Raw genomic sequence first — 27,939 nt, 5'->3', positions numbered from 1 at the left:
TAAAACAGGACAGCTTTATGTCGGAGCGGAGTGTGGAAAGACAACGGAAGGAGATGAGTGTCTGAGGACCTCCTCGCTCCGGGCGGCGGCGCGCAGAGCGCAGGAGCAGGTGCAAAGCTGGACACCGAGCCTGGGGAGAGCCTCCCCTGGGAGAGGCGCCGGCGCTGCCGGGCGTCTGCACACCGGGGCCCGGAGGGTCCGGGGGCTCGGGCGGGCCGCGGGCAGCCCTGGCCGGGCCGCGGCAGGAAGCGGAGCCCACTCGCATGCGGTGGGCCTGGGAGAGCGCGTGCGGCGGCCAGAGGAGGGCAGGAGCTGGCGCGCCCCGCCCTGTAAACAGCCTCGCGGGCCTCCTCGGCCTCAGTCCCATCCCTGAGAAGCGCGGGGCCGGCCCGAGCCTGCCGGCCCCCTCCCTGCAGGGGCCCCTGAAAACCGGGGTGAGCGTGTCGCCCCGCCCCGTCCCGGTCATTGGCGGCCAGGCCTAGAGCTCCTCGTAGTCCCCGCCCCCGCGGAGGTGGCCGCCCGGGGCCCCGCCCCCCAGGAAGGCCTCCAGCTCGTCCACCGCCGTCCTCTCCGTGCCCCGCCGCCGCCGCGGCTCCTCCCGGCCCTCCTCTCTGTCTCTGCTCTTCTTGTGCTTGCTCTTTTTCTTCGCCGCCTTTTCTTCCTCCTGGATGGGGGCGCGGGCGCAGCAGGGTCAGGTGGGCGCCAGGAGCGCAGAGCCCAGGACCCCTTGCCGCCGGCTCCTGGGAGGGGAAGGCGGGCGCCTACCTCTTTGCTTTTCTTCTTCTTCTTCTTCTTCTCTTTTTCCTTCGAGGGAGGCCTGCCCTCCTTTCCTGCAGGGATAAGAGGCGGCGTCAGCTCCCTGGCAGCGGTGTGGGGAGGGGCCTGGGCCAGTGGCAGGAGCTTCTGCAGACGCTCCATCTCAGTCGGTCCCTGTGGAAGCTCCTCCTGAAGCGCACACCGGGACCCTCCGACTCTGCCCTGGGGCTGGGTGCCCGGCTAGCCCCGGGCTACAAAGGTGACCTGGGGGCCACCTGAGAGGCAAACCCCCTTCAATCCCAGGACAAACCTGGGAAGGTCTTTTCCTCTCCATTTTGGGGACCACAACCTTCTAGGACACATCCCAAGTGACTCTGCTGGTTAGGGCAGAGCTGGGCTCAAGCAGCCCAGGGTAGAGGGTGGGGACAGTGCCAGAGACTCGTGGAGCTGGCCAGGGCCACACGGAGCCACGAGCGCTCATCAGGCCTGAAGAACACGCCATCTTCTTGCACAGAGGACCACCAGTGGAGGGTCAGACTTAGGTACATGACAGCTCTCAGCCAGCCCACAGCAGTGCTGCCCGTGCCACCAAACCCCTCCTGTGGCCATGGGATCAGATGCCCCCAGCTGCCCATCCCTCTGGGCTGCAGCCCCGTGAACCCCCGAGAGTCTGGGATGTTGTAAGAACACAGCTGGACCCCAAGCAGGACCAAGGAGCACCTGGGATGGGGCTTCGCTTGAATCCAACAGCCAGCTGGCCCAGGCCTGCATGACAGCCCTGCTACTCAGAGTGCCCTGTGCTGCTGACCTTGCTTCTGTGCTCTGGGGGTCAGGTACAAAGGGACAGGGAAGGGGGTCAGAAATGTGCCTCCAGCTGGGCCGCCCTGGATGAGGACCATGGCCTGAGGCACCCAGCACCCAGGGCCCTGCTACCTTCACTGCTGTGCCCCTTGCGGCCCGTCTCCTCCAGCCCCAACCCGAAGAGATCCGAGTCATTCTTCAGTCTGAAGGAGGGGATGGGGGCCTTGGGAGGTGGGGGTGGCTGGGCAGGGCCAGTGTCCTCATCTGTCACGTCGGAGGGATCCTCTCGCACTGGAAACTCCTCCTGGAGAGGAGCGGGCAAGTCAGGCTGCCGGCCCCTCCCTAGCTCCCTCCCTCCATCATGCGGCCCCCTGAGGGCTCCTGCATTTCCGGGCAGGTGACAAGCCCCCTTGTGGGGCCCCCACACTCGACCCAGAGGGAGGGCCGGACCAGGCCTGAGTGTGGCTGCTGGGACGCTGTGGCCCCTCCATTCTGCTGTCACCAGGATGGGCAAACAGGCCTGGGCCTGTACACACAGTCCACCTTGGGGCAGCCAGGATGGCCTGGGCCCCAGGCTCACGCAGACTGACCGCAGCACCCCATGATGCTGCCCAGGCAATCTCACACTTTCATCTCCGTCCTGCCCTTCCCTGCCCACCACTTGTTCTCAGGGCTCTGAGGCAGTGTGGGCACCAAGCGTCCTGTCCTCACCACTCTCCGCTGAGTGTCCGAGTCGCTCTCAAAGTCAGGATCGTCCATGACAAAGGACAGCATCTGGGCGGCAATGGGCCCCTCGGGGTCACTGTCTGATGACGCTGCCTGTTCATCCTTCCCCTCCTCGTGTCCTCGAGAGCCCTCAGCTGGAGGCTTGGTGCTGCCTGGGCAGCAGGGCGCTGTGGCCTTGGGAGCTGTGCCCCTGTGTGGCCTTGAGGCCTTTGTGGAGGACCTTCGGGAGGAGGAGGAGGTCAGGGGGCCTGTGGCTGCCTCTCCCCCTGGGGACCCCATCCTTTCCTTGGGGCCCCTTCCCAGGGATCCCCCCACATACTGTTTGGTCTCTGGCTCAGAGCACTTCTGGGGAGCCAGGACAGTGGCCTTGGGGTGCCCTGCCACATCCTCTGCTTCCTCCTCACTGGAAAGAGTGATGTTTTCCTTGGGGATGGGGCCCATGGGCAGCAAGGGCTGGCCGGGTGGCTTGTCTTCCAGGTCCACATCATCTTGGAAATCTGCCACCATTGGGTTCCTTCCTGGGGCCTCCCCATCGCTGCAAAGGAGATGCAGAGTGGTCAGAGTTCATGAGGGGGCATGGAGCGCCCAGCTGCCCATCCTGAGCCCCAGGTACCTCTGCATCCACATGCCCTGGATGTCCCCTGTGCGCGAGGCGTGAGCACTGACTGTGGGGCTGCTCTGCCCTTGTGCTTGTATTTGCATGAGGACAGACAGTGAGGGGACCTGCTTGAAGGGCGCTCTGTGGAGGGGGCTCACTGGTATTCACCAGAGGCAGTGGCAGAGGCTGGCTGGAGAGTGGGCGCGAGTTGGGGGCTGAGGAGAGGGACAGAGATGCCACCTGTGCAGTGGGAAGTCACAGCAGGGCCTGCTGTTTACATTGGAAGTGGATGCCCTCCTGCGGGGTGGTTGGGGGTAGGCTGTGGGGCCTGCGTGTGGTGACGGGCTCAGCGATGCTCAGGGCACTTGGGGAGGAGCACAGCACTGGGTTCATCCTGCTGTTTTGCATTTTTGGAGAGACACGATGACAGTGGCGATACGTGTGTGGGAGAGGGGCTGGCAGGCCTGAAGCCCAGGAACTGATGCTGAGGGGAGGGGAGCAGGGGGTGGGAAGCTAGGCCTGAAGTTCTCTCTCTTGTGTGGCCCTGACTGGCCCTACCGCATGGGGAGAGAAGCTGGCAGCCACTCGTGGGCGCCAGGGTTCCTCTCCCACCCGCCACAGGGTGCTCTGACAGGTGAGTCACGGGCACCATGGAAATGGGCCTTCAGGCTGTGTGTGTCCTGGACTAGCCTAACACTCTGAGCTTCAGAGTCGGACTGTGGCCAGGATCCCTGCTCCCTCTCTGCAGGTGTGGGGCTCACAGAGCACTGAGGTCTGGCAGCCCTGGGGGGTCGTGTCTGACCCTGGCCTTCTCAGCTCCTCCTGCCACAGTCCTGCTTTTGTTCTCAGAGCCGAGATGCTGCCGAGCTGGTGGGGTGCCCATCCCCTCTGCTCAGCCAGTGCCAGGGCAGGCAGCAGAGTCCACAGCTGATGGGTCCAGGAGGAAGCCAAGGGCTGAGGCTGGGAATGGCAGCTGCTGCACGCGGTGCCCTCGAGGGTGCAGGCCCCTGACTTTACCTGTCGCTGTCCTGGGCGACCTTGGGTCCAACTTTCTTCTCGTCCTTTGTGGGGGCTGTGTCGTCCAGGAAGCTGTGGTCAAGGCTGTCTTCAGGAACAAAATCCTCCACATTCTGGACTTTTATGGGGGCCTCTGCAGCTGTGGCCGGCTCTGTGGACAGCAGACACTGGTTCCCATTTGCTTAGTGCCCACCCTGCGTTATGTCCATCCTGGCTGTGCCCAGAGGGCTGGGACACAAGCAAGGGTGCACATGGATGGGCTGTGGGGCTGCCGGCCCAGGGGAAAGAAGGGTGACCCTGTCCCAGTCTGCGAGTGCTCACAGGGCCAGGGAGACAGCGCTGCCCCACCACTTGGCCACCCACACCCACCTCCTGAGGGGCTGCTCCTGGGGCCTACCTGGGGGTGAAGGGGCCGCCTCGGCAGCCGGGGAGGTTCCAAACAGTCGGGAGATGATGCTGCGCCTTGGGGGTGGGGCAGGGGCCACTGGGGGTGCGGGGGGCAGTGGGGCCTCCAACGGGGATGGGGGTGAGGGGCAGGCCGATGGGGCATTGAGGGGTGGCTGGGGGGCCGGCTGGGGCGTGCTGGGGCTGGAGCTCCCTGTTGACACAGTGCTTGGAGGCACCACTGGAGACTGGGAGCCTGAGGATGGGCTCTGCCCATTGGCTGCCAGGGGGGACGCGTGGCCACGGCTGCGTGCCTCCATCATCTCGAGGAAGCTGGTGGGACAAGGAGCAGGGCGTGAGAAACCCGCCTTCCCCAGTCCTTCCTCTGAGGTTTCTGCTTTGCTGGTGGTGACGACAGTGGTGTCCCTACCCTCAGGCTCAGCAGCCCTCACGCCCCTGGCACCAAGCAGAGCATCGGTGAGAAGAGGTGCCTGGGAGGAGGAGGGCCTGACAGGCAGGGAAGGGCCTGAACTAGGGCGGCTGGCACAAAAGGCTGAGTCTGAGACAAGGCCTGCTGTCCCCAGGCCGAGTAGGATGGCGACCCCTAAGCCTGTATCTTTGGAGGTGGGCTTCCAAACAGAAGGTCTGGAGCAAGGAGCTGGCCCCTGCTTATAGGCTGGGTCCTGGGGACTGGGACAGGGGTGTCTGGGCTGGCCACCCTCACCACTCTCTTGGGATTTCAAGGGATGGGGTGAGAAGGGACAGGCATGGTGCTGGGTTCTGGTGCAGGCTGGGAGTGGCATCCAGCTTCCGGCCCAAGTCCTCGACCAGTCCCCCATCTCCTGAAGGCTGGTTGTGGGGACACCTCTGCTGAGCCGCCAAGCTCTCAGTCCAAAAGGAAGAAGCCACCCTGCTTAGTCAGAGAAACCCTGTGGAAGCTGGTCAACCCTGCACTGTCCAACAGTGACGGCAGCTGCGCCCCAGGGCAGGGCTCCTTCTCACGGCCAGCCTTGGCAGTTGGAGCAGTAAGAGCGTCCCCCCAGAATGACTCCTGCCATTCACTCCTGCCCTTTCCAAACCAACAGCCGGACATGGCTCTGGGGAGACCTAAAGGCCCTTCTGCAAGTCCCTCTAGGGCCAGAGGGGGACGCTGGGCCAAGCCAGGGCCAGCACCCGGGGGCTGTGCGGACCAGTGAGGCAGCAGCCTTTCTCACACCTCCCCCAGGACGTGATGCTGAGGTGCTCTCTCTGGGAGCCAAAGCAGCAGCTGTTTTAAGGGGCAGTCCAGGGTCACGCATTCCTTGAAAGAGCCAGGGCCTCTCCCCAGAGCTGTGGGAGGTGGACGGCGACCCCAAGGGGGAGAGGATGTGCCGCCTCCCACCCACTCGGCCGTATTGCTGGAGTTCACATGCTGCTTAGCACGCAGGCACGGCCGGGAAAGATTCCCCACTCTGAACCCCGTCCTTCTATGATCGAGGACCAGAAGGTTCCATTCCTGCCCCATGCGCCTCTTCACCAGCAGCCCTCTCAAGGTCAAGGAGCTCTCCGAAGACTCTGCTCTACATCGGTGTCAATCTGGGAAACAGCTCAAAATAGGGACGGCAGCCCCAGCTGGAAAAGATCACGGTGGCCGGTCTCACTGGGCCTCGGGGAGACACAGGGCCCGGTCAGTGGCACCCAGCACCACACTCCTGCCAGCCAGCAAGAGAGGCTGGTCTGGACAGAGGCAAGTGGAACCAGGCAGCGACAGCGCCAAAGCTGCACCAGGCCTGTGCGCTGCGTCCCCCACGGCTGGGCGGCTGTCTGGGTGTGGTGACTGCACAACATCTCTGGTGAACCCGCAAGCCCCACAGTTATGCCCATGGGCTTGGAGCCACCCATGGGTCCTGTTAGGCCCATTAAAGAAAGCCAGGCCTTGGGCCAGCCCGGTGGTGCAGCGGTTAAGTGCACACGTTCTGCTTAAGGCACCCAGGGTTCGCCGGTTCAGATCCTGGGTGTGGACATGGCACCGCTTGGCACACCATTCTGTGGTAGGCGTCCCATATATAACGTAGAGGAAGATGGGCACGGATGTTAGCTCAGGGCCAGTCTTCCTCAGCAAAAAGAGGAGGATTGGCAGCAGTTAGCCCAGGGCTAATCTTCCTCAAAAAAAAAAAAGAAGGCTCAGCCCCAACGTGCTTGGTGGGCAGGGGGGTGGCAGGGCCTTGGGGTGTCTGACCTCCCTTCCTCAGGGAGCATCTGGAGGAGCCAGGTGTCTGCTTGCTCCCCGTGGCTCCACTTCTGACTTAATCTACTTGTTCTAGACAAGTGCTTGTCTTACTCTAAATATTTCATTACTGCACATTCATGATGAAGAAGCCTGCTACAGGGAAGAAAGAAGGCTGCAGGCCTGACTGTCTGGCAAGGGCCACCCTCAGCCCTGCCCACAGGGCCTGGCCGGGCTGCCACTCTCAAGACAGTGGCCAGACCCGGACCTTTTCGCCTGCGCTCCGTCCTGAGTGCTGAGTGCTCCGCCATGTTCGAAGCTGAAAGGACTCGGGTTTTTGGAGCAGATGCCCCTGGGCGGGGTGGGACTCCCCGCTGCTGTCTCACTGAGCACAGGCCCTGATCCAAGGGCGGCCCGACGTACATGTCGTAGTTCTGATCCTCGGTCTCCTGCTGCACTGACAGCTCCTCCAGCGTGGCGTCAATGTCCAGCTGGTTTGTCTCCAGCTGCCGCAGCAGCGTCTCTCTCTGCAGAAAGGAAGCAGGGACTTGAGCAGGAACTGTCCCCGCAGCGAGCCCCCCTGCAGCCTCACGTCCCCACTCGCCAGCCCTTGATGACTTAAGCGGCAGCTGAGCACGAGGCGGGGCAGGGCAGAGCGCGGCTGCCGAGAGTCCCGGAAGCCCATGTGACCTCGCGCAGGTGCCAGCATGACGCTAAGCTGTCCGGTGTGGCTCTGAGGACACGTCAGTCACGGGAGCAAACACCCCAAAAGACAGTGTACCGTCCATGCAAGGTGCCCCTGAGATTTAAGACGCCGCAATGCTTATTTGAACACAATCTTCCCGCTACACCTTCACCACTCCGAGTGTGGGCACACGCCACCTCTGGGGTCAGAGATCAGCTACAAGTTCCAGCTGCAGAACATCCTGCCATTTCATCAGCAACACGCAGTGCTGACTGCCTGGATACAGGGAACATGCAGTTTGGGTGCCGTCCCCGAGCCCATGCTGGCATGTTTTCCTTGGGGTTTGTGCGCACGTTATACTTGGATAACAAGTTAAAAGGAGCTGTAAGAGCGGCGTCAAGCGACTCCTGGGGTCCCAAGGGAAAGAACGCACGCGAACAGTGAGAGCCAGCACCCTCTGAGAAGTGGACACACCAGCTTTCCTTCCGACTAAACGCAACACCAACCACCCTAGCCTGCAGGGTCCTCATTTATTTCAAAAGGAGAAAAAGGCAAGAGGAAAGGAGAGACTGTCGCTCTCCCAGGCAAGTTCCATGTCCTTTTGGAGAAAGAACGGAAGCCACTGTGGCTACAGAGGGGCCATGTGTCAACATCCTGGTGACAAGTTGCATGGATGTCACGTGCCCTGCACCACCATGTGGTGAGAAGGGCAGTCACCTCTGTGTCTTCTGCTCAAAAGCCCATAACCCTGTCTAGCGTCAGACAGACCCCAAACCAGGCTTATCTGAGAAATGGTCACAGCCCAGAGTGGCCTCAGAAGAGTGACTGCCCCGTGTGGAGAGGGGCCCGGCCAGGGCCTGGGACAGAGAAAGATGGATGGGAAGTGGACAAAACCTTGTTTAGTGAAGGGACCATGGCCAGTTCCATGGTTTTGACAAAAGCACAGAACCCTCTGCCCTAGCTCTGCAACCTTCCTGTCAATCTAAAATCACTCCAAAATAAAAAACTTATAAAAAAAAGATGAGCAGGTATGGCACCTGGGCCCAGAGGGTTGCAAACCAGGTGGCAGCCTGCACAGCGGGAGGGGGGCAGGGCGTTGGGGGCCATCCCTGAAACCGTTGGCCAGAGGGACCAGGTCCACAGTGAGGGTGGCCGGCCCAGCCACCAGGGGGGATGAGAGGGGCTAGGGCGTGGCGTGGGCACTGCAGTCCTGACCTGGGGTGCTCGGAATGGCATGCACATTGCGGTGGAGAAGGGACCGCACAAGGGCCAATGAGGTGCATGGCGGAGGGGTCAGCGTACCCACTGGCCCAGGCCTCCAGTGCTCGGCTGGAGACGGATGTCTCAAGGATGCCCACGTTCTCCTGTAGCTATGTCTGGTGGTTGTAGAAAGGCCGGGGGCCCAGGCCAGCCCAGCAGAGGGGAGGGCACAGGGCAGGCCATCCCGGGGACACCAGCACCAGCACACCAAGTCGTAACTGGAGACCATGCTCCAAGCAAACCACCCAACTGCCCCCTCAGGGCTCAGGAGGGTGGCCCCACCCCTGCACCCAAACAGCACCGGGAGAGAGAAACAAGCCTAGTGCCCCCCGCAGGGCATGGCTCACCTGAAGCTGCAGAAATGGAATATTGAAGAACTTATGAAGGTACTTCAGGCCAAAGCTGTTCTTCATGGAGGACTCAGCATAGCGGAAGTAGGAGGAGCCTGGGGGCCTGTTTGCAAAAGAACAGACTCCAGAGAGACCGTGGTGGGCCAAGGACCTCACCTGGGTCAATGGCAGGGCTCTGACTCACTTTCTACAGGTGACCACCCCTGGGGGAGGACAAGGGCCAGATGCCCCCATGGTTTCAGGGCCTAGACCTAAGCTTCAGTGGGCTCTGCTTAGCTGAGTGCCCACAGGCAACGCTTCCACAGGGCTTGTGCCCCGCCACAACCCCAAGGCAGGGGCCTCACGGCACCAACATCCAGCATGGCCCCTGGCCTCAGAGTGGGAGGGAGGCGGCCCCGCCTGGGCCTGCTTGGTGCCAGGAAACCCGCGGCCCAGTGTGGTCCTCAGTCCCAGTCCCCTCTTACAGAGCAGTCCTGCCCCCCACCACTCACTCACTGCCCACAGCCTGGGCTGAAAGGCCCTCCCTTCCATCTCCAGCCAGGCCCATCTCCATCCCAGAGCTCACTCCCACGCTGGGACCTCTGCCCAGGTCTCCCCAGCCTTCCATTTGCCTGCAGGTCCTGCTCATCCACACGGTATGGGTGGATGGGCCAGACCTGGGGCCATGACAGCAGGGAAGCCAGAGGGGCGGTCTGAGCACTCCAGGACGAGGAGCTGTGCAACTGGGTGGGGACCAGGCCTCAGGCTGGCCGGGGCGGGGGGGGGGCCACGGTGAGGGCAGGAGCGAGCCCCAGGTAGTCAGGGCTGTGGGGGGCTAATGCGCAAGGGCCTGGTGCTCCCCTGAGGAAGTCTCCCCGTGCCCTGGGCCTCAGCGGGCGCCCACCTGTCCAGGCTGTCGATGAAGTCACGCACATCGTCGGGCAAGATGACGCGGTGCTCGCCCATGTCTCGGTAGTTCCCCAGCACGCACACAGGCACGTGGGTCGGCACTTTGGGAAGCTCGCGGAGAATGTAGCTGAAGGTCCTTGGGAGGCACAGGCGAGAGAGACCTGCCTCAGTGTCAGCTGTGAGGCCCTGCCCCGGTACACGCACGCACAAGGAGAGTCAGGAGACCCTCCCTGGGTCGGCACCCACCGCCCTGACATTCCTTCGGGTTTGCCCAGGTTCCCGTCCCACATGTACCCTTTCTTGACTTGTCTTTGTGCCCATTCTGTGGGGCGCAAGCTGTGGCCCATGGGGCTCACCAAGCTGTCCCTTTTGCTGCCTCAGGGCTTTGCTCCTCAGTGGGCGTGGGGGTCTCACTCTGTCTCCTGGCACAAGGCCCACACCTCTTGGAGGGCTGACGGGCGTTCAGCTCTACAGGGCTGCCCACACATCTTCCAAATGGCATGCCAGGAATAACATGAGTGTGACAAACTTCTCTTATCCAGAGAAAGCTAACACAAATTAGTGAAAAATACAGCACGCACCATGTTTACAGCCTGACACTCTTTTATTTACACACACGCTTTAAACTGCTAACAAAGGGCCCAGGGGGGCTCTGCCCTCCTGTTTGGGTGTCTCCTGCATCTCATCAGCCCACAGCTGCACTGTCCACTGACGTGAGCTGCCCTGGCCCCAGGCCTGGTGAAAGTGCTGTTGAGGCGGGCATGCTCTGTCCAGCTCTTTGGTACAGTGTGGCTCCAAACAGTGTCTGCGCTGCCACCCAGGCACTGCCCGAACTGAGCACACTGCTGTTCAGGGTCTCTCGGCTCCAAGAAGCAGCCCTGGCCCCTGCTGGCTAACCGCGCCGGGATCCCCCAGCCCAGCACCACCTGCTCATCAGACACTCGCATAGGGGTCTCACGGCCACACAGACGTGCATCTCCCACCATGTCCCTGGGCCTGCGTGCTGGCTCCTGTTTGCTCCGGGCTTCCCGCCATTCTTCACACGCAGCCCAGGCAAGCCTCGCGGGCACCCAGGGCCCAGTTCAGCTGCTGACAGCTCTCCTGTAGGGCCCTTCCTGGCCTTTAGGTCACTGCTCGTCTGGCAAAGGCTACGAAGTGCTTTAGTGATGCTGACAGCCACCCAGAGACAAGTGGCCATTACCAGTGGCCACGCCAGATTCCAGGTAAAGCCACCCAGCTAAATGGACCACTGCCGCTCATAGAGCAGAGCACCCACTTCTCTGGCGTTGCGCCTGAGAGCATGGCTGCTGCTTCCCCTGGTGTGTGTCTGAGACTTGTGTGCTCCGCCAGCCTGCTCCGTACGTTTCCAGCGCACTGCCTGCCACCCCCGGGGGCTTCTCAAGCGCGTGCAAGCACTCAGTCCAGATGGCAGGCACTGAGGTGCTGGTCCCTACGGGCCAGGAAGGCTGGTCCCAGGGTCCTGACTCACTGATGGGTGCCCCGATGGGTGAACCCGTGGAAGACCTAGGTGTCCAACTGTGGCGCAGTATTAATATATCCTTAAATAAAGCAGTGTCGACACAGGTGTGCACAGGAAGATCCCAGTACCATACATAAAAAGAATGTGTGTGTGCATAGAAAAGCTGGCTGGACTCCACCCAGCGACAGCCATGGCTGTCTCTGATGATGGCATCAAGTTTCTCTGCGTTTCCTGGCTTTCCTACAATGAACATGGATGGCGTGCAATCATCATCATCTAACTTAGAAAGCAAAGCGTACGCCCCACAGGCCGTTTCTGAAACAAGCTCTTGTCAGGTCCTCCTTTGGCATTTCTGGAGACTTCCATTTTTGGTGGCACGCAGACAGGCATCCACAGAGCAGGCCTGGGGCTGTGTCCCGAGAAAGGCCAGCCTGCAAGGCTGCCCCAGCTGCTGTCGGGGACTCTCAGCTGTTCCCGGCCCCCGGTTCCCCACGGAGGGGCTAGCCGCCTGCGCCGCAGGTGCTTGAAGGAACACCTGCTTTCCTAGGGGGCCGGGGGTCACAAGCTCCTCACAGATGCCAGTTCACACGTGTCGTGTCATCATGAGCCCCACATGACCCTGTGGAGAGGCTCCCCACCCCAACTCGCCTGGACTTCCCCTCTGCCCATCTGCTCAGGAGCCTTTGTGGTGACATCTTAGCTGGTGTCCTCCTAGCAGTCAAAGAATGCGGGGGCTCCTGAGAGCCGCCAGCACAAGTGGTCAATGGATTCCGCCTGATTTTCGATGTGCTTTCAGGAAGGGCTGTGCGCTGTGGAAGGCGCACGCCTCACCTGCTGCCCTGACCAAGCCCGGCCCACCCTCCAAATGCAAGCACCCCCCGACCCGGCCCCACGTCACACACAGAGACAATCAGAGACATCCAGGCCAGGGCTTCTGTGTGGCTCAACTGCCAGTGTGCGTGCTGCCCATGGCTGGCCCTCAAGAAGCATTCAACACCAGCAGTGACACTGGTATAAGCACCATCTGCTGGATGACAGGGGTGGCCCTTGGTTGGGGTGGGTGGTGCTGGGAGCCATGATGGCCAGTGCTCTCTTACCACTGCTTGGTGATGTCGAACATCATGACCACCCCATTACAGTTCTTGTACACGTCCAGGAACTCGGCATCCAGAGCCATCTCGGACTCCGCCTAGGGAGAGGAAGGAACTGGGTGTAAGAGATGGTACTCTGGCAGATCCCAGAGGTGTGAATCCAGTCTCCCGAGAAAGGCTGAACAGGACTTTCACAGTCTGAAAAGATAACAGCTTTTTTCATTTTGGAAAAATATATATAAACACAAGATTATCTAGTGTGGGGGCTGGGAAGCTTCGCCTCAAAGGGTCTGGCAGTAAATGTTTCAAGCTCTGGGGTCCCATTAACTGTGCCTTCCATCTGGGGTCTTCTCCACTAGCTGTCAGCAGCACACCCTTTCAGGACTCCCTCTAGAAGGATGAGAGTGCTAGAGCAGCCAGCGCCCCGGGGAAAGACATGCACTCCAGAACCGAGGAAAACATCTGCAGACAACCTTCCAGAGGACACAAACTGGGCTAGACATGCCCTTAATCTTCCTGTCCATAGACAGCCCACTGTCCGAGGCTGCCTATGGACAGGAGGACTGAGAGCCCGGCCCTCGGAAACAATGAGAAAGTTTCCCCAGAATGGGAGGAGCACTGGTTTGCCCTGGCCTTCCTGTGTCCAGGGCGGTGGCCGCTGCCTCCCTGTGGGGAGGGGGCTGCAGCGAGAGCCCATCTGGAGCTTCTCATGCTCTGCGCATCACGGCTACAGCTTCACAGCGTGTCTTGGGCTTTCAAGGGCTGAAGCCTCTGTGATGGGGATACAAAATTCAGCCAGTTCACCTAAATACCTCTCAGATCACTCAACTCAGCATTGGTCTGGCAGGCGTCACTCACGTGTGGCAGTCAGCAGTCAAGCCCAGTCACCCCAAAATGTGACCAGCACAGGGGTCCCACGAGTAGCTGGAACACCAGGGGTGACCATGTCTACCTGCACAACTGGAGTCCTCAGGAGGGCCCAGGATGGGCAGGCAGTGGGGCCTGAAAAGTGGGCGCCTGCTCATTAAACCTCCCAGAATCGTGGCCATGCAGGGACGAACGCAGCTCACCTCCTGGGGGTCATTCTCCATCTTCAAGCCATCACCTCGCTTTTTGCATTTTCCTTATTGAAAGACAGATAAAAATTATGAGGTGATGCTGGGCTCAAGGATGGCCCTAGCAAGGAGTACCCCACCCTGTGTCCCACTGTCTCCTACACCTCCAGCTCGAGTGGACGCCATGCTCGACTGAGCTGGAGGCCCTGAGAGCTGTGCCCTCACCCGGCCAGCACCAGAGCACACAAGAGCTGTGCCCCCACCCACTGGCGGCAGGATGTGGCAGGGACCCCAGTGAGGCCTGTTCAGCAGCTCTAGCTGCCCTGACCCAGCTGGGAGAAAGGCCCAAACAGGCAGCCAACAGCTGGGCCTGGACTTGAAGGCGCCGGCAGGCCCAGCACGGTTCCTTGGGCTACATGGTGAGACCTCCCTGATGTCCCTGCACAGGTTCTGGTTCAAATGAGGCCCTTACTTCTGGGCTGACAAGGTTCCAGCCCTGAGAAAGTGTGGCCAGCTGGCATGGGCCTGGACTGCAGCAAGGCTAGCCTCTGAGGGGCTGCCTTCAAGGCCATGGAGGCTCCCTGAGCCAGTGCTGGGGATGGACGAGCCGGGCTCAGGCCCCAGGAAGGCCTACTGAAGTCAGCTGGCTCTGGTGGCCCCTGAGCGATAAACAGCTCTGAGGCCATCACCCTCCCTTTTACTCTGAGATGTCCGAACTGGGAGAAGGATGGCTTACCACTCTGGGAGTTCCCAGGGTCCCCCATCTCAGGGCAGAGCTCTGGGAAAAACGAACAAACAAACCTCCCAGAATAGACTGAGTCTGTTTATGGAAAACTAGCCCCTGCCTCTTTCCACGGCTGCTTCCTGAGCCACTTGGCACTCCTGGCCCCGTCTCTAGAGTCGGCCCCTCACCCACAAGCACAGGCACTGCAGGTGGTCCCAGTTCAACAGGAGCCGGCCACACTGCGCCTTCCTGAGCACTGGCACTGCTGAAGGGATGGGCGCCCTGCGTACCCCCTGCTGATGGGTGTGCCCACTCCTCGAGCTCCCCAGAACCCTGTGTGCAGCCAGAGCCTGGGACGTGCCTCCAGCACACCCAAGTCTCCGTGAGCTCCTGCTGCCGGGTGTATGAGGGGCCAGTGCCCCTGGAGGAGTTCAGGGGCTGATGGAACCAGGGAGGCTAAAGATGCAGGAGAGCCTGGAGGACATCGAGCCCCCGAGGCTGCTCCCCAAGTGCCCTCCCTTTTGCTGAGCCCTGGCCAGCGACTCACTGGGCTTTGCCTCCTTGCCAACTCAGCCATTCCCCACCAGGGGCCTGGCCTCAGCTGCCGCCATCTCTCTCAGTTTGATGCCCTCTGCTGTGGCAGACGGTGCTGGGACCCTGTTCAACAGGTGACAGGTTAGGGTGCTAGAGAGAAGGAACCTTTCCTTCCCACTCAAAAAGGTTTTCACCCGAGAGGAACCCGGCCATGTGGAGCTGTGAGGATGCTGAGCACTCACGCAGAGTCCTGTGCCCGGCTGGCCTACATAGGAACCCGGGCCTCTCTCCTGCTGTGCAGTCCACACCTCCTCTCCAAGCCACAAGGGTGCTCCATGAGCAGCCCAGCCTGGGGAGCCACGCCCCAACCCGTCACCACAAGCAGGGTGCAGCGCTGGCTCATGCCTTACACTCGGAGGTTCCTGGGACGGGGCAGCGTCTGCTCTGCCCCCCGGGGTGGTTCCCGTCACTGAGGACACGACATGCTGCCCAGACAGGGCTATGACCCCAAATATAGACCCCACTCCAATTCCAGGGCTTGGAGGGCAGCCCCAGTAACTGCTTCCCCTCACATCTGGACCATGACCAGGCTGGCTTCCTAACGCTCCCAAGTCACTTGCACAGATATGCTGTAGGCACGGTTTAGAAGCATAAGGCCCTTCCAGGCCCGACGGGGTTGACGGCATCCTGGCGGGCAGCAGTTCCCCCAGTGCTCCTGCTAGCTCTCTGGGTGCAGGGCTGCCTCATTCGTCCTATGCAGCTGAAGAGATCCTCAGAACCCAAACCCGCCCCCAAAGAACACCATGAAGGGGAGACCAGCATGTGTGCTCTGCACCAGGAACCAGGAGCTTGTACAAGACACAGGCTCCTTTGTCCCTGGAGGCCATGTGCATGTCTGCGCAGTCAGACCGTGCTCGGCAGCATGTGGGGTGCCAGCGCCAGGGCGGAATAGGTGTTCCCCCTGAGCATCACAGAGGAGGGACCTGCCACCTGAGTGTGAGGAGGAAATTCAAGACGACATGTTGATGGACATGGCACATGGGGCACGGCCCTGGAGGCTTCTGGGGTCTGTGTGGTGAGGTGCTTCCCTGTGAGAGCACAGGGACCCCGCAGCTGCAGTGCGCCACGAGGCAGCAGCAAGAATGGGCAGGAGCAGCCCAAGGGAACAGCTGCTTCAGAAGGCAAGGAGCTGGTCCTCAGCTCTGGGCATAGGGGTACCAAGAACTGGGGCACCATACCAGCAGCACTGCAGGAGGGCTCCCAGAATGGGCCTCTGGGTTTGGAGCCCACCCACCTCTGCAGGCCAGTGTCTGCCCCACTGCCAGGTATTCAGTTCCAGTGGGTGAAACACGTTTAAACAGCACAAACTGAGGTGCCCTGATGGGTCATTGCTGTGCGTTCTGTCCTGTCCACCACAGATGAGGAGGGCACTGGCCCAGGACCCAGAGGCTAAAGGTAACAGTCAGCACCCACCAGACCTCTGACAGTCCCTGGTCACACACGCGAAATCAGACCAGAGATCTGAGGGCCGAGATGCCATGAGACACACGATGAGGACATGCACATGAGGTGGGCACAAGGAGAGGAAGAAAGAAAAGCTTTTCTCTTTACAGAATGAGTAAACACGCTAAGGAGAAAAGTACTTGTGATAAAAAATACAACTTACCTTTGTCAACTACATCCCAGACTTCAACTTTCACAATATCATCAGTGGCTAAAATAGGGGGAAAAATACTACAATTAGTACCCAGTGTGAATTTCTGGTTTCACAAAGACAGGCTTCTAGGGACCTCCCAGGTGTCACTGTTTGTCCCATTCTTCAAGTATGGGTCCCCTGTCAGGAGACGCTGGGCCCTCCCTTGGTGCCCTCCCCAAGGGTGCCCAGCTCCCGACAGAGCCTTTGCGTGTGCTGTGACCTGGGGCGCTTGGGCTCATGTTTCTGCTTTGGGCTTTTGCTCAAGTTGCAGTGAATGATCTCGGCACGCCCTCAGCTGACATGCTCCCCATTTCCTGAAGGGGTCCCTGGGGTGGCTCATCCCTGGTCAGGCCAAGGCAGCCAGGAGGGGTCTATGCTCAGCACCCAGGCATGAGCCGCACCAGGTCACCAGGTCTTCGCAGTCCGTCCACCTGAGGAGCGGGTGTGTTGGAGCGGATCTGAATGTGACTGACTGTCCTCCCGACCCTACTCTTTACCCAGGGACTGGCCTCAACTTCACTTCAAGGGAAGCAGGGTGGTCAGCAGTGGAGGATTGAACTCTCCAGTCCATCGGTCCCACGTCACACTTCTACCAAAAGCCTTTGGGGTGCAAGACCTAGCAGGAGCTGGCCCGGGACAGGCCCCTGCAGGCGGCTGGCACAGCCCTCCCCCAGGGTTCCTGGAACTGCTGGTCGTCTTCCTGGGCTCTGTCCCCTTCAAAAGGAAGGGCATGTGTCTCAGTGGCCCTCTCGTCTCCTTGGCAGCAGTCCTCCCCTGGGGCTGCTGGCCCCTGATGCTTTCCAATGAGAAGGCGTGTTTACGATGGCTGGAAGGTCTTTTGCTTTCATGATTCCTGACCATGCAAAGGAGCTCCTCGGCTCCCCACAGGACTGCCTTGCCCTCGCTTCCCCAGGAGTGAGAGTGCCCACTGTTCCTTGCTATGGAGAGGCCTCGGGGTGTGTTCCACCCATCAAGTGATCTCGCAACAAACCATCTCCCAGAGGTGTTAGGGACTTTACAAACTCTGAAGTGAGCAGTTGGGGCTCAGAGGGACAGAGGGATCCTTTCTGCTGGGGGAGTGAACGTGGGGCCCAGCGTGCCGGCCACAGCACAGAAGCAGCAGCCATCCTTGGCGGTCTGGGTCCCCCAGATGTCACTCTCGAGTGTTAAAATGGGAGCTTTTGCCTCTTCAATGTCTCTAGCATTGAGATTCACTCCTTTGACCCAGCTCTCCAGGCAGAGCCCCCACACCACTTTCTCTGCTTCTCTGGACAAGTCTCCCCTGGGAGAGGGGATTTCAGGATGACCCAGAAGCAGCTTTAATGAGTGCCCCAACGATAGCCCCTCTGAGTTCACCAGGGGCTCCCACATGTGGGCACTGTTCCCAGGACAACACGGCTAGGGAAGGCATCTCCAGGGAACTGGACCCAGGGAGGGCAATAGGATGAAAACCCACTCTGTGAGGGCAGTGCACCTGTGCTCAGACACCAGGGAAGGCCCTCGCCCAGCACCCCCAACTCGGCCCTCACTTTTGTAGTTCCAGTGGATGCTGGTGACCTGGATCTCCTGCGTGGGGATGTACTCCTCCACAAACTTCTTGCCCTGTAGACGGTGCCACAGCGCAGTCTTGCCAGTGTTCCTGTCTCCTCGGATCACTATCTTCACTGGGGGAGAAAGGACAGATCAGGTAAACAAATCGAACTTTAACTTTGCCGATGTAGTCCTCGTGCCACATTGTCTTCTTCCGCACAGACCATGGCCTGCATTGCTGGTGAGCAGGGAGGGGTTGGGGGCTGGAGTAGGCCAGGATAGGTGGGCTGGCAGACCCCCAAGGAGGACAAGGCTACCTGCGCAGCCTGCAGAGAGGAGAGCCGATGGTGCATGTTCAGTGCACCAGGGCAGCCCGGGCCCTTTGTTCTCCTTCTCCCGTTCCTCAGAGGAGGACCCTGGAGGCATCTCCCGCTGGGCCGATGGAGTGATGCGGTGTCAGACTTTGTATTTGCAGGAAAGTGGTCTCCCCTAGAGCCGGATGCCCCTGTGACCCGTGGTGGTCAGGGTCAGGGTCAGGCTGTGGGGGCGGCCTGACATGGCCGTAGGCCTGGAGGGGTCGGGATGGTGGGTGCTCTCCTGCCACAGCTCGCGAGATCTTGACGGTTTGCTCTTAACCTACTTTTCTGCAGCCCTGCTGTTTTTAGTGCACAATTCCACAGAGCGCTTTTCAAGACCACACATGCGGGGTTACAGCAGAAAGCCTGTGTTCTATTTTGCTCGCTCAACAAGTATTTCCAGAGCACCCTGTCTGTGCCCGGCGGGAGCGTGCAGCTGTGAACAGGCCCAAAGGCAGCCCAGCACATGGACGTGGAGAACAGAGCAGGGGCAGAGAGTACGCACCAGCCAGATCCTGCAGCACGACACAGGAGTGCGGACCTCCTGCTGCCTCTGAGCATGAGTGCCATGACCTGGTTTGTTTTGGAAAGCTCAAGAAGGAGAGCAGTCAGGAGTGCCATGCAGAGTCAGTGGAGCAGGGGCGAGGATGGGATGTAGCTGACAGCCTTTGCTGGTGGACTAGACTTTGGGAGGAGAGATGGTGTTGAGAACGACTCTGAGGTTCTGGCCCAAGAAAACGCATGGAGAGCAGCACCCTTTAGCGAGATGGGCAGGCTGCAGGAGAAGTCTGAGGTGCCCTCAGGAAGACATGGAGAGCACATCAGGCTGGAGCTCCCTGAGCGGCCTTGAAGGCCGTGTGGACAGTACATCGTGCTTCACACCAGGGGCCCGGGAGGCCACCAAGGGAGCTGCAGAGAGGGCTGAGGCCTGGCCCATCAGGCTTCTCTCTCCTCGCACTGCTCACCTCCTCCTAGTTCAAGGCCTCTCTATTCTCAGAGACACTCGCTTCTTCTTCCACGAAACTTAGTCACCAAGGCAATTTCCTCACCCTGTTCCATGTTCCCTCAGAGTCCCAATTTTAGTCATCAGGACACATGAGTTGTTCTCAAACTTTAAACATCTCCAGTCAGATCTCAGAGACACGACTCTTCCACCCTCTATCGTGTGACCAAATAGAACACAAGGACCATCCCTCTCAAGGTCGAGGGCAGTCTACCTCTGATTCCAGCCAGAAGCCAAATATGGACTTAAGAGAAAAGTCAAGACAGCTCGTGCCATAAACACAGACGTAGGGGAGGTGCTGGGCCTGTGACATGAGCCCACGCCGCCCTGCAGGAAGCGTACAGGATGGGAGGGGGCTTTGTCTCTCTCCCTCCTTCACTGGACCGGACGAGACCACGACGAGGCGGACAGAGAAGCGTCCGCAGCCTAACCCTCAGGGGGCTGGCCCCGAATGGCCCCAGGAGGCCATCAGCCAGGTTGAGGGAAGGAGGGCAATTCAGGGCTCCGGTGCCTGGGGCTTCCTGAGAGCAGGCCCTCTCTCCGCACGCCGCTTTTCAGGCGGCCCTCACCCCATGCTGCAGCCTGACCTGTTCTTAGCTTCTGGGAGGCAGGTCAAATCTTTTTCAAATCTACTTGGTCTTTTTCTAAAGCCTTTAGAGTCCTATTGACATATTTTCAAACCTCTTTTATTTCTGTAACACATCACCCACACTGACAGATATCCTGTGACCTGACATCTCTGGAGGCCAGGCTCTGACAGCTGTTGCACCTGCCGGCTCCACGCCTGCAGCTTTGTTCCTTTGTGTTTTCTGGGTTTTGGCTGGCAGCTCATTGCTCCTTGGAACTTTATCCAAGACCGCTTTGGGGAATGGGTTGCAGCTGCATTCATCAGTGTCTGTGATTTTTGCCAGTTGCCTGGAACACTACTAACCTGGGAACACCTTAAGTAAATTTTCCACTTGAGATTTTCTGGACCACACAGATGATTTAGAGGCACACACACTCAGAGGTGACCTTGGGCTTACCAACACTCAGGGAGACCCACTGTGTGCAGGGATCTCCTGTTAGCTACCCCTCCTTGAATGACTTCTAGGTTTTCCCTCCTGCCCCACCCCAGACCACCACGAACACCCTCCTCAGGGGGAGGGCAGCTTCAGCACCGGCTTCTCTCCCAGTATCCACTTTCTTTGGTTTTGAGAAAAGTGAAAAGAACAGCTCTGTATCTTTCATCCAAGTTCAAGAACTGAGTGATGCATTAACGCTTTTCTAAATGTTGCTCAAACTTTTAAAGTTGTTTTTAAGGGCAGGGCTGTTCAGGTTATCAACTTTATCACGCTGCCCGAGAGAGAAGTTGGGTGCTATGGTAAAAGCCATTTTTTAGTCTAGTGTTCAGTTTTTTATGCATAAAAGCATCTTGACAGAGAAACTCATATTTCTGACTTTACGTTAATTTTATCCCTAAAGAAGGGTTTAGACCTGCGCCCCACCCCCACCCCAACTTCTTATTTCCTTTTCTTGTGCTGGACAGAATTCCATACACCGGTGAAAAGCTCAGTAAAAGTGGGGAGTCCTCCTCTGGTCCAGATTTTAAAAGGAATCTTATGTTTCATCACGACATATGGATATAGGTTTTGGCAGATACTCTTGAATAGGTAAAAGTAGTTCTCTTCTGTTCTTAGTTTGCTAAGAAGTGGAGGTTTTTGGTTTTTTGTAAATCATGAATTGGTATTGATTTTATCATATCTTTTTCTTGCAACTATTGAGATTATAATTTTTTCTCCTTTAATCTGCTTGTAAATCCCGTAATATATACTCTCTGTTAAACAATCCTTGCCTTCCTGGAGTAATCCTACTTGGTCCCAATGTAACAATTTGTTACTGTTAATATTTTAATAATTTCCTAGACACCACTTCCTAATCTTTTATTAGGTCTTTACATCTGTGCTCACAGATGAGATGGACTGTCACTCTCCTTTCTGTGCTGTTCTCCTGTGTCCTGATACCAAGGTTTACCAAGCTCAGGAAGTGAGCCGGCTGCTCTCCCACCTGCTGCGCCCTGTGCATCAGTCTGATGCTCGGCTCTCGGAAGGGCTGTTAGGGCCTCGGCAGATTCTGTATCTCTCACTGAACCAGGTTTAGAAGCTCATGCTCTAGGACACTCTCCATTCTAAGTTTTCAATTTACTGACACCAATTTATTCCAAACATTTCATGTTGTAAAACGGTGTGGTTACAGTTGTGTACTCTGCCATTCACGATATCTGTTTTGTCGTTTTCTTTATTAACCTTCCTGAGGGTTCGTCTACTTTATTAGTCACGCACACACACCCCCTATAAGTTCTGTTGCAACTGATTCTTTTAAAAAAATCACTTGTTTCTGCTTTTTTCTTGGTCACTTTCTTGCTTCTACTTTTTTGGGGTTTATCCTGTTGGCCTCTTCCTAGATTTTCAAACTATATACCTAGGTCAATGACCATTACAAGCATGTGGGGAGCTCATTACCCATGAATTATAAACACTTTCTAATTTCCATATGATTTCTTCTTTGACCCACAAATTATTTAGATATGTTAAAAGTTTCCAAAAAAGAAAAACTGTCACTTTTTTTGTTATTAATATCCAATTTTACTCATTGTGGCCACAGAATGTGGTCTTTATGGCACACAGTCTCAGGTGTCTGCTGAGACCGTCACTGTGTCTGAACGTTCCTTGGTTTGAGAGGGCTCAGTGCAGATGACGTGCTTCTGCTACGTCTGCAGTACCCCTCCTCCGCCTCCACAGCCCAGTTCTGAGCGTGTCTTATCTGACGTTCCCACAGCTCCAGCAGACAGGACCAGGGTGGGAGCGGCTTTCTTGTGCTTAACATTTACCTAATGCTTTGCTTCCAAATGCTTGCTTTAAACCTTTCTATGCCATCAAGTTTTGGATGTGTCTTACCCACTACATAGCCAAACAAAAGGAAAAACCCAAGTCTCAGATGCTCTACCTGGCGAGTCTGCTCAGTGACATTTACTGGGACTGCTGACACACGCAGCCATCTCCACCCCGCGCGTGAGAACTCTGAGTTCCGGCGCGGTGCCCTCCCTCCCCGTCTGCTGCCTTCTGCTATGCAGGGCAAGGCTTTTTATTCCTCTCTTTGCCTGGTATTTATTTGGAAGATTTGCCATCTATTTCTATTCTTTGTGTGGTAACTCTTAAATTTTTAACATTCACATTTGCTGTAATAGAGTCTAAAATTAATAAATGCACCTTCCTCTCAAATAATACAAGGACTTTCAAAAGCCTTAACTCTGATCAGCTCCAGACTAGGTTATGTGTTGGTTTCCATTATTTTAGTTTCTCCTTCTATTTTTCCCACATTAATCATCATCAGTGATTAACAGAACCGATGCTTATTGAGATTTCACCTCATATTCACCCATTTCTGTGCTTCCCTCTGCCTTCTGAACCTGACTCCCATCTCCAGAGCTCCATTTCCATCTGTCTGGAGTGTACGCTTCAGCACTTACGTCAGCAAGGCTCTCTGCACAGTAAACGGTCCACCTTGGACGGAAAGTGAGTTCAGTCATGCTCAGCCCTGAAGAACTGCTCCCCTGGGCACAGACTTCTGGGCTGACGAGGGCTTCCCCTCAGGCCACTAGCGTTACTGTAAGCTTTGTTAACAGCTTCCCCTCAGGCCACTGACGTTACTGTAAGCTTTGTTAACAGCTTCCCCTCAGGCCACTGACGTTACTGTAAGCTTTGTTAACAGCTTCCCCTCAGGCCACTGACGTTACTGTAAGCTTTGTTAACAGCTTCCCCTCAGGCCACTGACGTTACTGTAAGCTTTGTTAACAGCTTCCCCTCAGGCCACTGACGTTACTGTAAGCTTTGTTAACAGCTTCCCCTCAGGCCACTGACGTTACTGTAAGCTTTGTTAACAGCTTGCTGGACGTTTCTCTAAAGGCAGTCTTTTAGCTCTGGCCGCTTCTGTGATTTTTCTTTTGATTTTGATGTTCTGCAAATTTCCAATTTTGTGTCTGGCTGTGGATGTTTTTAAAACTGCACTCGGACTTCTTGGAGTTCCGTGTGTCCCATGAGTCCTGGGAGAGCCTCGCCTGCGCTCTCGCTGCTCTTTCAGCCTGAGACTCAGCTCAGGCGTGTGCTGGGATCTGCCCTGCTTCTGCCGCGCCTCCCGTCCAAGCACCAGTTCTCTCCTCAGCAGGGTTACATGCCACTTCACCGTCTGCTGGCTTTCTTACTTTAATGACCATGTTTTTCATTTCCAGAGATTCTCTTTGCCTCTTTTTCAAGCACAACCTGTTTGTTCTTAGAGTCTCAATATAGTCTTACAGCTGTTTCCTTCTTTTATATCTTTACCAATTTTAACGTGTTTGTTTTCTGTTCTCCTTCAGATTTTTAGAATGAAAAGTCTTACTTTCTCTCTTCAACTGAAATCTTTTTAAAATTTGAAATTACTCATTTTAAAAGTCAAGCAGAAGGGCCAGCCCAGTGGTGTAGTGGTTAAGTTCACTTAACCACTCTCTTTGCTCTCCTTCAGCGACCCGGGGTTCATGGGTTTGGATCCCAGGCATGGACCTAACACCACTCATCAAGCCATGCTGGGGCAGCATCCCACATAAAACAGAGGAAGACTGGCATAGATGTCAGCTCAGCGACAATCTTCCTCAAGCAAAAAGAAGAAGATTGGCACTGGATGTTAGCTCAGGGCCAATCTTCCTCAAAAAAAAAGAAAAGAAAAAAAGAAAAAACAAGAAACCCTATAATGTCAGAAATAATACGATCTGGTTACATTTGTTAAAAAAAGTAATTAGTCTCTACTTTTAAGTTAAAAAAGTCAAAGCAATCCCAGGACCTTAACGTTGGTTCAAATAAACTGAATAAGTGATTCACCTGGAAAACCTTTAATTAAGACTCACCCAAGAAGTGGTAGAAGCCCTTTACTAGGTGATTGTTAACCCTCTATTTCTAGTCTGTCTAAGTGAAGACACAGAGCAGAAGGTGTGTGGCTCCACCGCAGGGCCCGTGGACCTCTTTGACCCCGATTCAGTCTTCATTCACTCATGTTCCCACACGTTTATTGCAAAATAGGGAATCATTTTCCTGAATTTTCATACCACCCCCCCAAAAAAAGCGTAAGGCTTATCTCAGATGGAAAGGGTGCAATCACTCCTGTAGGGGATGGGTTTAGACCCTAGTGTTGCCCTTTCACTGTGCCACCGTCATCCGACGAGGACAAGGTGACAAACTGCCACGTGGCCCTGCTCCCCACACAACAGCTGTTCTTCTGCTCACGGCCCTGCAGAGCTCCAAGGTTTCTCATTCAAAGTCCCTCCATGTCTCCCTCCCCTTTGGGGCTTGGCCTCCAGTGCTTCTCCCCGACACCCTCCACTGGCATCTCCTGCACACTTCCTGAGTGGCTCTGCCCGACCCCCTCGGCCCAGAGGACCTTCTGCGCCTTTCGCAGCGCATCCTTCCTACCAGTGGCTCTGCATCCACTTCTCTACCAGCTTCTCCACCAGCGGCTCCGACCCTCTGCTTACAGTCCCAGCCCCACCCCGACCCCCACCCGCCTCTGTTTTCTGTGACCCTCCCCTCCAGGCAGGCTCTAGGCTACTTCTTCATGTGTTTATTGCATACTGTCTGCTTCCACGCCCTGCTTGAACATCAGCTCCACAAGGCAGAGACGGTGGTCTGTCTCTTCACCAACACTCAATAAATATTTCCTAAATAAACGAATGCTAGAGAAGGAAACCATGGCATATCACAGACAGCAAAGGCTTGGGAATTTGTAAATTGGCCCTACTGGGCAGGTCAAATAATTTGCTAAATACAGCTGTTAATTTCCTAAAGGAAAAGCTCTCTTACCCTGAAATCTACCTTTCAAAAGGCTTCTTGGTGAGAAAGTGTTCAGTTTAGTTTTAAATTCTAGCACTGAGACCCAATTGGCCAGGACTCTGGCTGTCCCAACATCTGGAGGCTTTCTTGGAAAGGGATGCAATCCTGAGCAAGGGCAGTCTGACCATGTCCGCAAGACTGGTGTTTCCTCACTCAGGAAGCTGCCCGTTAAAGCTTGTCCACCAAATACAGCTGATAAGGTATGTCCAACTGCAGTAGAAAGGGTAGACCAACTCCGGTAACATTCTTTCTCCCACTTTACATGAAAATGACTTCCAAACTAGGAATATGGTCCAATATCTCATTCAGGTCTTGATTTTAGAGAGGGTTTTTTGTTTTTGTTTTTCTTGCTGAGAAAGATTTGCCCTGAGCTAAAATCTGTTGCTACTCTTCTTCTTTTTGTTTGAGGAAGACTACCCTGAGCTAACATCTATGCCAATCTTCCTCTCTGTGCGTAGCCACCACAGCACGGCTGACAAATGGTCTAGGTCCATGACCGGGCCACCGAAGCAGAATGCACGGAACTTAACCACTAGGCCACAGGGCTGGCCCTGATTTTAAGTTTTGATTCTAAATTTGATGTGAATGCTGGGACTCTGTGTGTGTGTGACATGAGTCATTTCTCATTATCACAGCCAATTTAAAAGAAAATGACCTCTTTGCCCCAAGAGGACTACGTTCTATAAGACATAACTCATATACTTGAAAAGCATCAACACTTAGCTATTAAAATCCTGAATCTATAATCATCATATTGCAGTTTTGTTCCTCTAAGTAAGATATTTTGGAAAACAAATACTAGAAATGTTCTATACTACCGACTAATGAAGGAAATCAAAAAGTTTCAAAATTGTATACTCTTCAACTATAAGGACAACATCCCTCTAAAATGTAATTTAGGTGCAAATCTCAGTTTCTCTCAATCTCACTGCCTTTCATTTAGTCCTAGGGTGACCATAACCTGTCCCACAACCACCTAAGTTTGGGTTTTCTTCTCTAGACAAATCCATTGCCCTTCTTACTTCTGCCCCCCAAGGAAGGACTAGGCGGTGTGCCCATCATGGAGTGCTTTTCAGAAGGTGAACAGTTGTTTCCAGGCCTAATTTCCAAAGCACTAGGGTTAAGTTTAAAATGATACTGTAAATAATAAAATTAAACAAAGAATCCAAATGTAACTACTAAAGATTTGTGTACATGAGTATTTTGACTTACCATTCTCTTCTGTGAATGTGGAAGAAATACATAGGAAATTCTGAGTAAAATACACCTAAAACGACCTCTCTTTTATACCTGCACAGAAGTCTTCCCAATCAGTTTCTTAATATCATACGTTATCACCGAAATACTACATCATAGAGACTGGAAGGCTCCCCTCAAAGTAGCAAAGGAGGAAAGTCCAAAATCTGGTGGCAACATATGGAAACACTGGAGAGAGAATTTAAAAGCAGAAAATAACATAAAAAGCCTTTCAATACTGCTAAGAAAAAGCCAGCAAGATGGAAAAACTTAAGAGAGGTCAAGAGGATGGTCAGGGTCTAGGAGCTATACAATTTACATAATTTATAAGAGAGGACTGGAAACGTCCTCGGGCTCCCAGGCCATCTGTCAATAACTCCTCCCTCCCACAGGGGAAGAAAAGTCTCCCACAAGAACAAGTAAGAGTCTCGGTGCCTTCTGGAGCTTTTCTAAATATATCTGTTACAAATGCTTCTTAAAAAGAAATGGGGACAAGAACGTGTGGCGTACCTGATATTCCGTCTTCAAACTGAATACCAAGTCTACAAAGAAAAACCCCACAGCTCAAACTACCAGAGCCAGCTGGTTTTCACCGCTCCTGTGGCAGGTTACCACATAATTCATGAAAGTGTCACAGACCACAGAGCTTTCCCTGTGTTATGTAAGAATCCCTCTTAGACGAGGTCACCTGGGCCAATCAGGGCATCGCAGAACGCACCAGGAACAGCCTGGACGAATTTTATACCGTGCGAACTAAACGCACAGATCTCCTATGGTGCCAGCAGTCCTCGGGAATGACCCTCTGGTCAGAGGGGAGCGCCTCGGGCCGAGACGCCCACCCTGCGGCCCTGGGGTCTCTGGCCCGGCCTCACCTCCCGACCCCAGATGAACGCCCCCAGGGCACTCGCACCGCGCTCGGCACAGGTAAGGGCTCAGCCCATCCTCAACACAGACAGGATCTGCCACAATCTCCCCGCCAGCGGCGACGCCCCCGAGGCGCCACAGGGCCGCCAAAGCCTCCCGGGCCAGGCGCGACCCGCTTTCTGCCCAGTCGCCCGGCCCGGCCCTCGGACCCCACTTCCCAGGTCCCCCCGGCAAGAACCCCCGCACCCGGCCGCACTCACTGTTGTACTGCACCCCTTTCGCGAAGCGCCTCTGCAGCGCCTGGTTCATGGACTGCAGCCCGGCGGGGATGTTCTTGTCGCGGCCGGGAGCCTGCTCCGATCCCACCAGCTTCTTGAGCGCGGAAAACATCTTTCCGCTTCCACGTCCGAGCCCGGTGCGGCCCGCGAGCTCAGCGGCGGCGGCGGCGGCGGCGGCGCGGCGCAGATCGCACCATGACCCGGGTCTCGGCGGCCGGGCGCACGCCTCGAGGGCGGCTGGGGGGCTTAGTTGCGGAGGCTCCGCTCCGGCCCCCGCGGACCCCAGCTTGGCCGCCCTCCGCCCGTCAGCGCTGCCATCTTGGCGCTGCCTGGGCGGGGCGTGAGGCTACGGGGTGCCACGAGGGCCACGGGAGTGCGCGCATGCGTGGGGGCTGCGCGGCTAAGGGGCGCCGCGAGGGCCACGGGGATGCGCGCATGCGCAGGACGATGGGCTCGGTCGTCCTGCTTTCGGAGCCGCCCCCAGACTTTCAGATCAGCCCAGACCTGTCCGCCTCTCCGCCCGC

The 27,939-nt window shown here is 56.5% G+C and overlaps 2 protein-coding genes across 5 annotated transcripts in view; one reads left to right on the top strand and one right to left on the bottom strand.

The window, feature by feature from the left end:
* Positions 1 to 27,905, bottom strand: RABL6 (RAB, member RAS oncogene family like 6). 2 transcript variants are annotated; one of them, XM_001495322.7, is made up of 15 exons: positions 27,398 to 27,905; positions 17,781 to 17,915; positions 16,222 to 16,269; positions 13,313 to 13,365; positions 12,249 to 12,340; positions 9,667 to 9,807; positions 8,781 to 8,886; positions 6,912 to 7,015; positions 4,296 to 4,615; positions 3,899 to 4,049; positions 2,603 to 2,818; positions 2,269 to 2,503; positions 1,690 to 1,861; positions 766 to 830; positions 1 to 664 (listed from the first exon to the last, which is right to left on the bottom strand). In XM_001495322.7, exons 1-15 carry the CDS (start codon positions 27,525 to 27,527, stop codon positions 479 to 481), a joined length of 2,154 nt encoding a protein of 717 aa, XP_001495372.2. In that variant the 5' UTR covers positions 27,528 to 27,905; the 3' UTR covers positions 1 to 478. The 2 variants fall into 2 exon arrangements, with proteins under 2 accessions (XP_001495372.2, XP_014591637.1); XM_014736151.3 differs by lacking the exon at positions 27,398 to 27,905 and adding an exon at positions 26,784 to 26,932.
* The window catches only part of LCN15 (lipocalin 15), a 36,447-nt gene continuing 35,485 nt past the window's right edge, over positions 26,978 to 27,939 (top strand). Inside the window, exon 1 of one of the 3 annotated variants that reach the window (XR_002804004.2) lies at positions 26,978 to 27,197. Coding sequence is in view for 2 of the 3 variants with exons in the window: in XM_023629396.2 (XP_023485164.1) it covers positions 27,159 to 27,197 (39 nt within the window). In the remaining variant the exon portion in view is untranslated. The remainder of the gene's footprint in view (positions 27,198 to 27,939) is intronic. The other 2 variants (XM_023629396.2, XM_023629394.2) reach the window with 2 other exon arrangements.

The sequence above is a fragment of the Equus caballus genome, chromosome 25 (genome assembly GCF_041296265.1).
Source record: "Equus caballus isolate H_3958 breed thoroughbred chromosome 25, TB-T2T, whole genome shotgun sequence".
NCBI lineage: Eukaryota > Metazoa > Chordata > Mammalia > Perissodactyla > Equidae > Equus > Equus caballus.
This window is presented reverse-complemented; position numbering and strand designations above follow the sequence as displayed.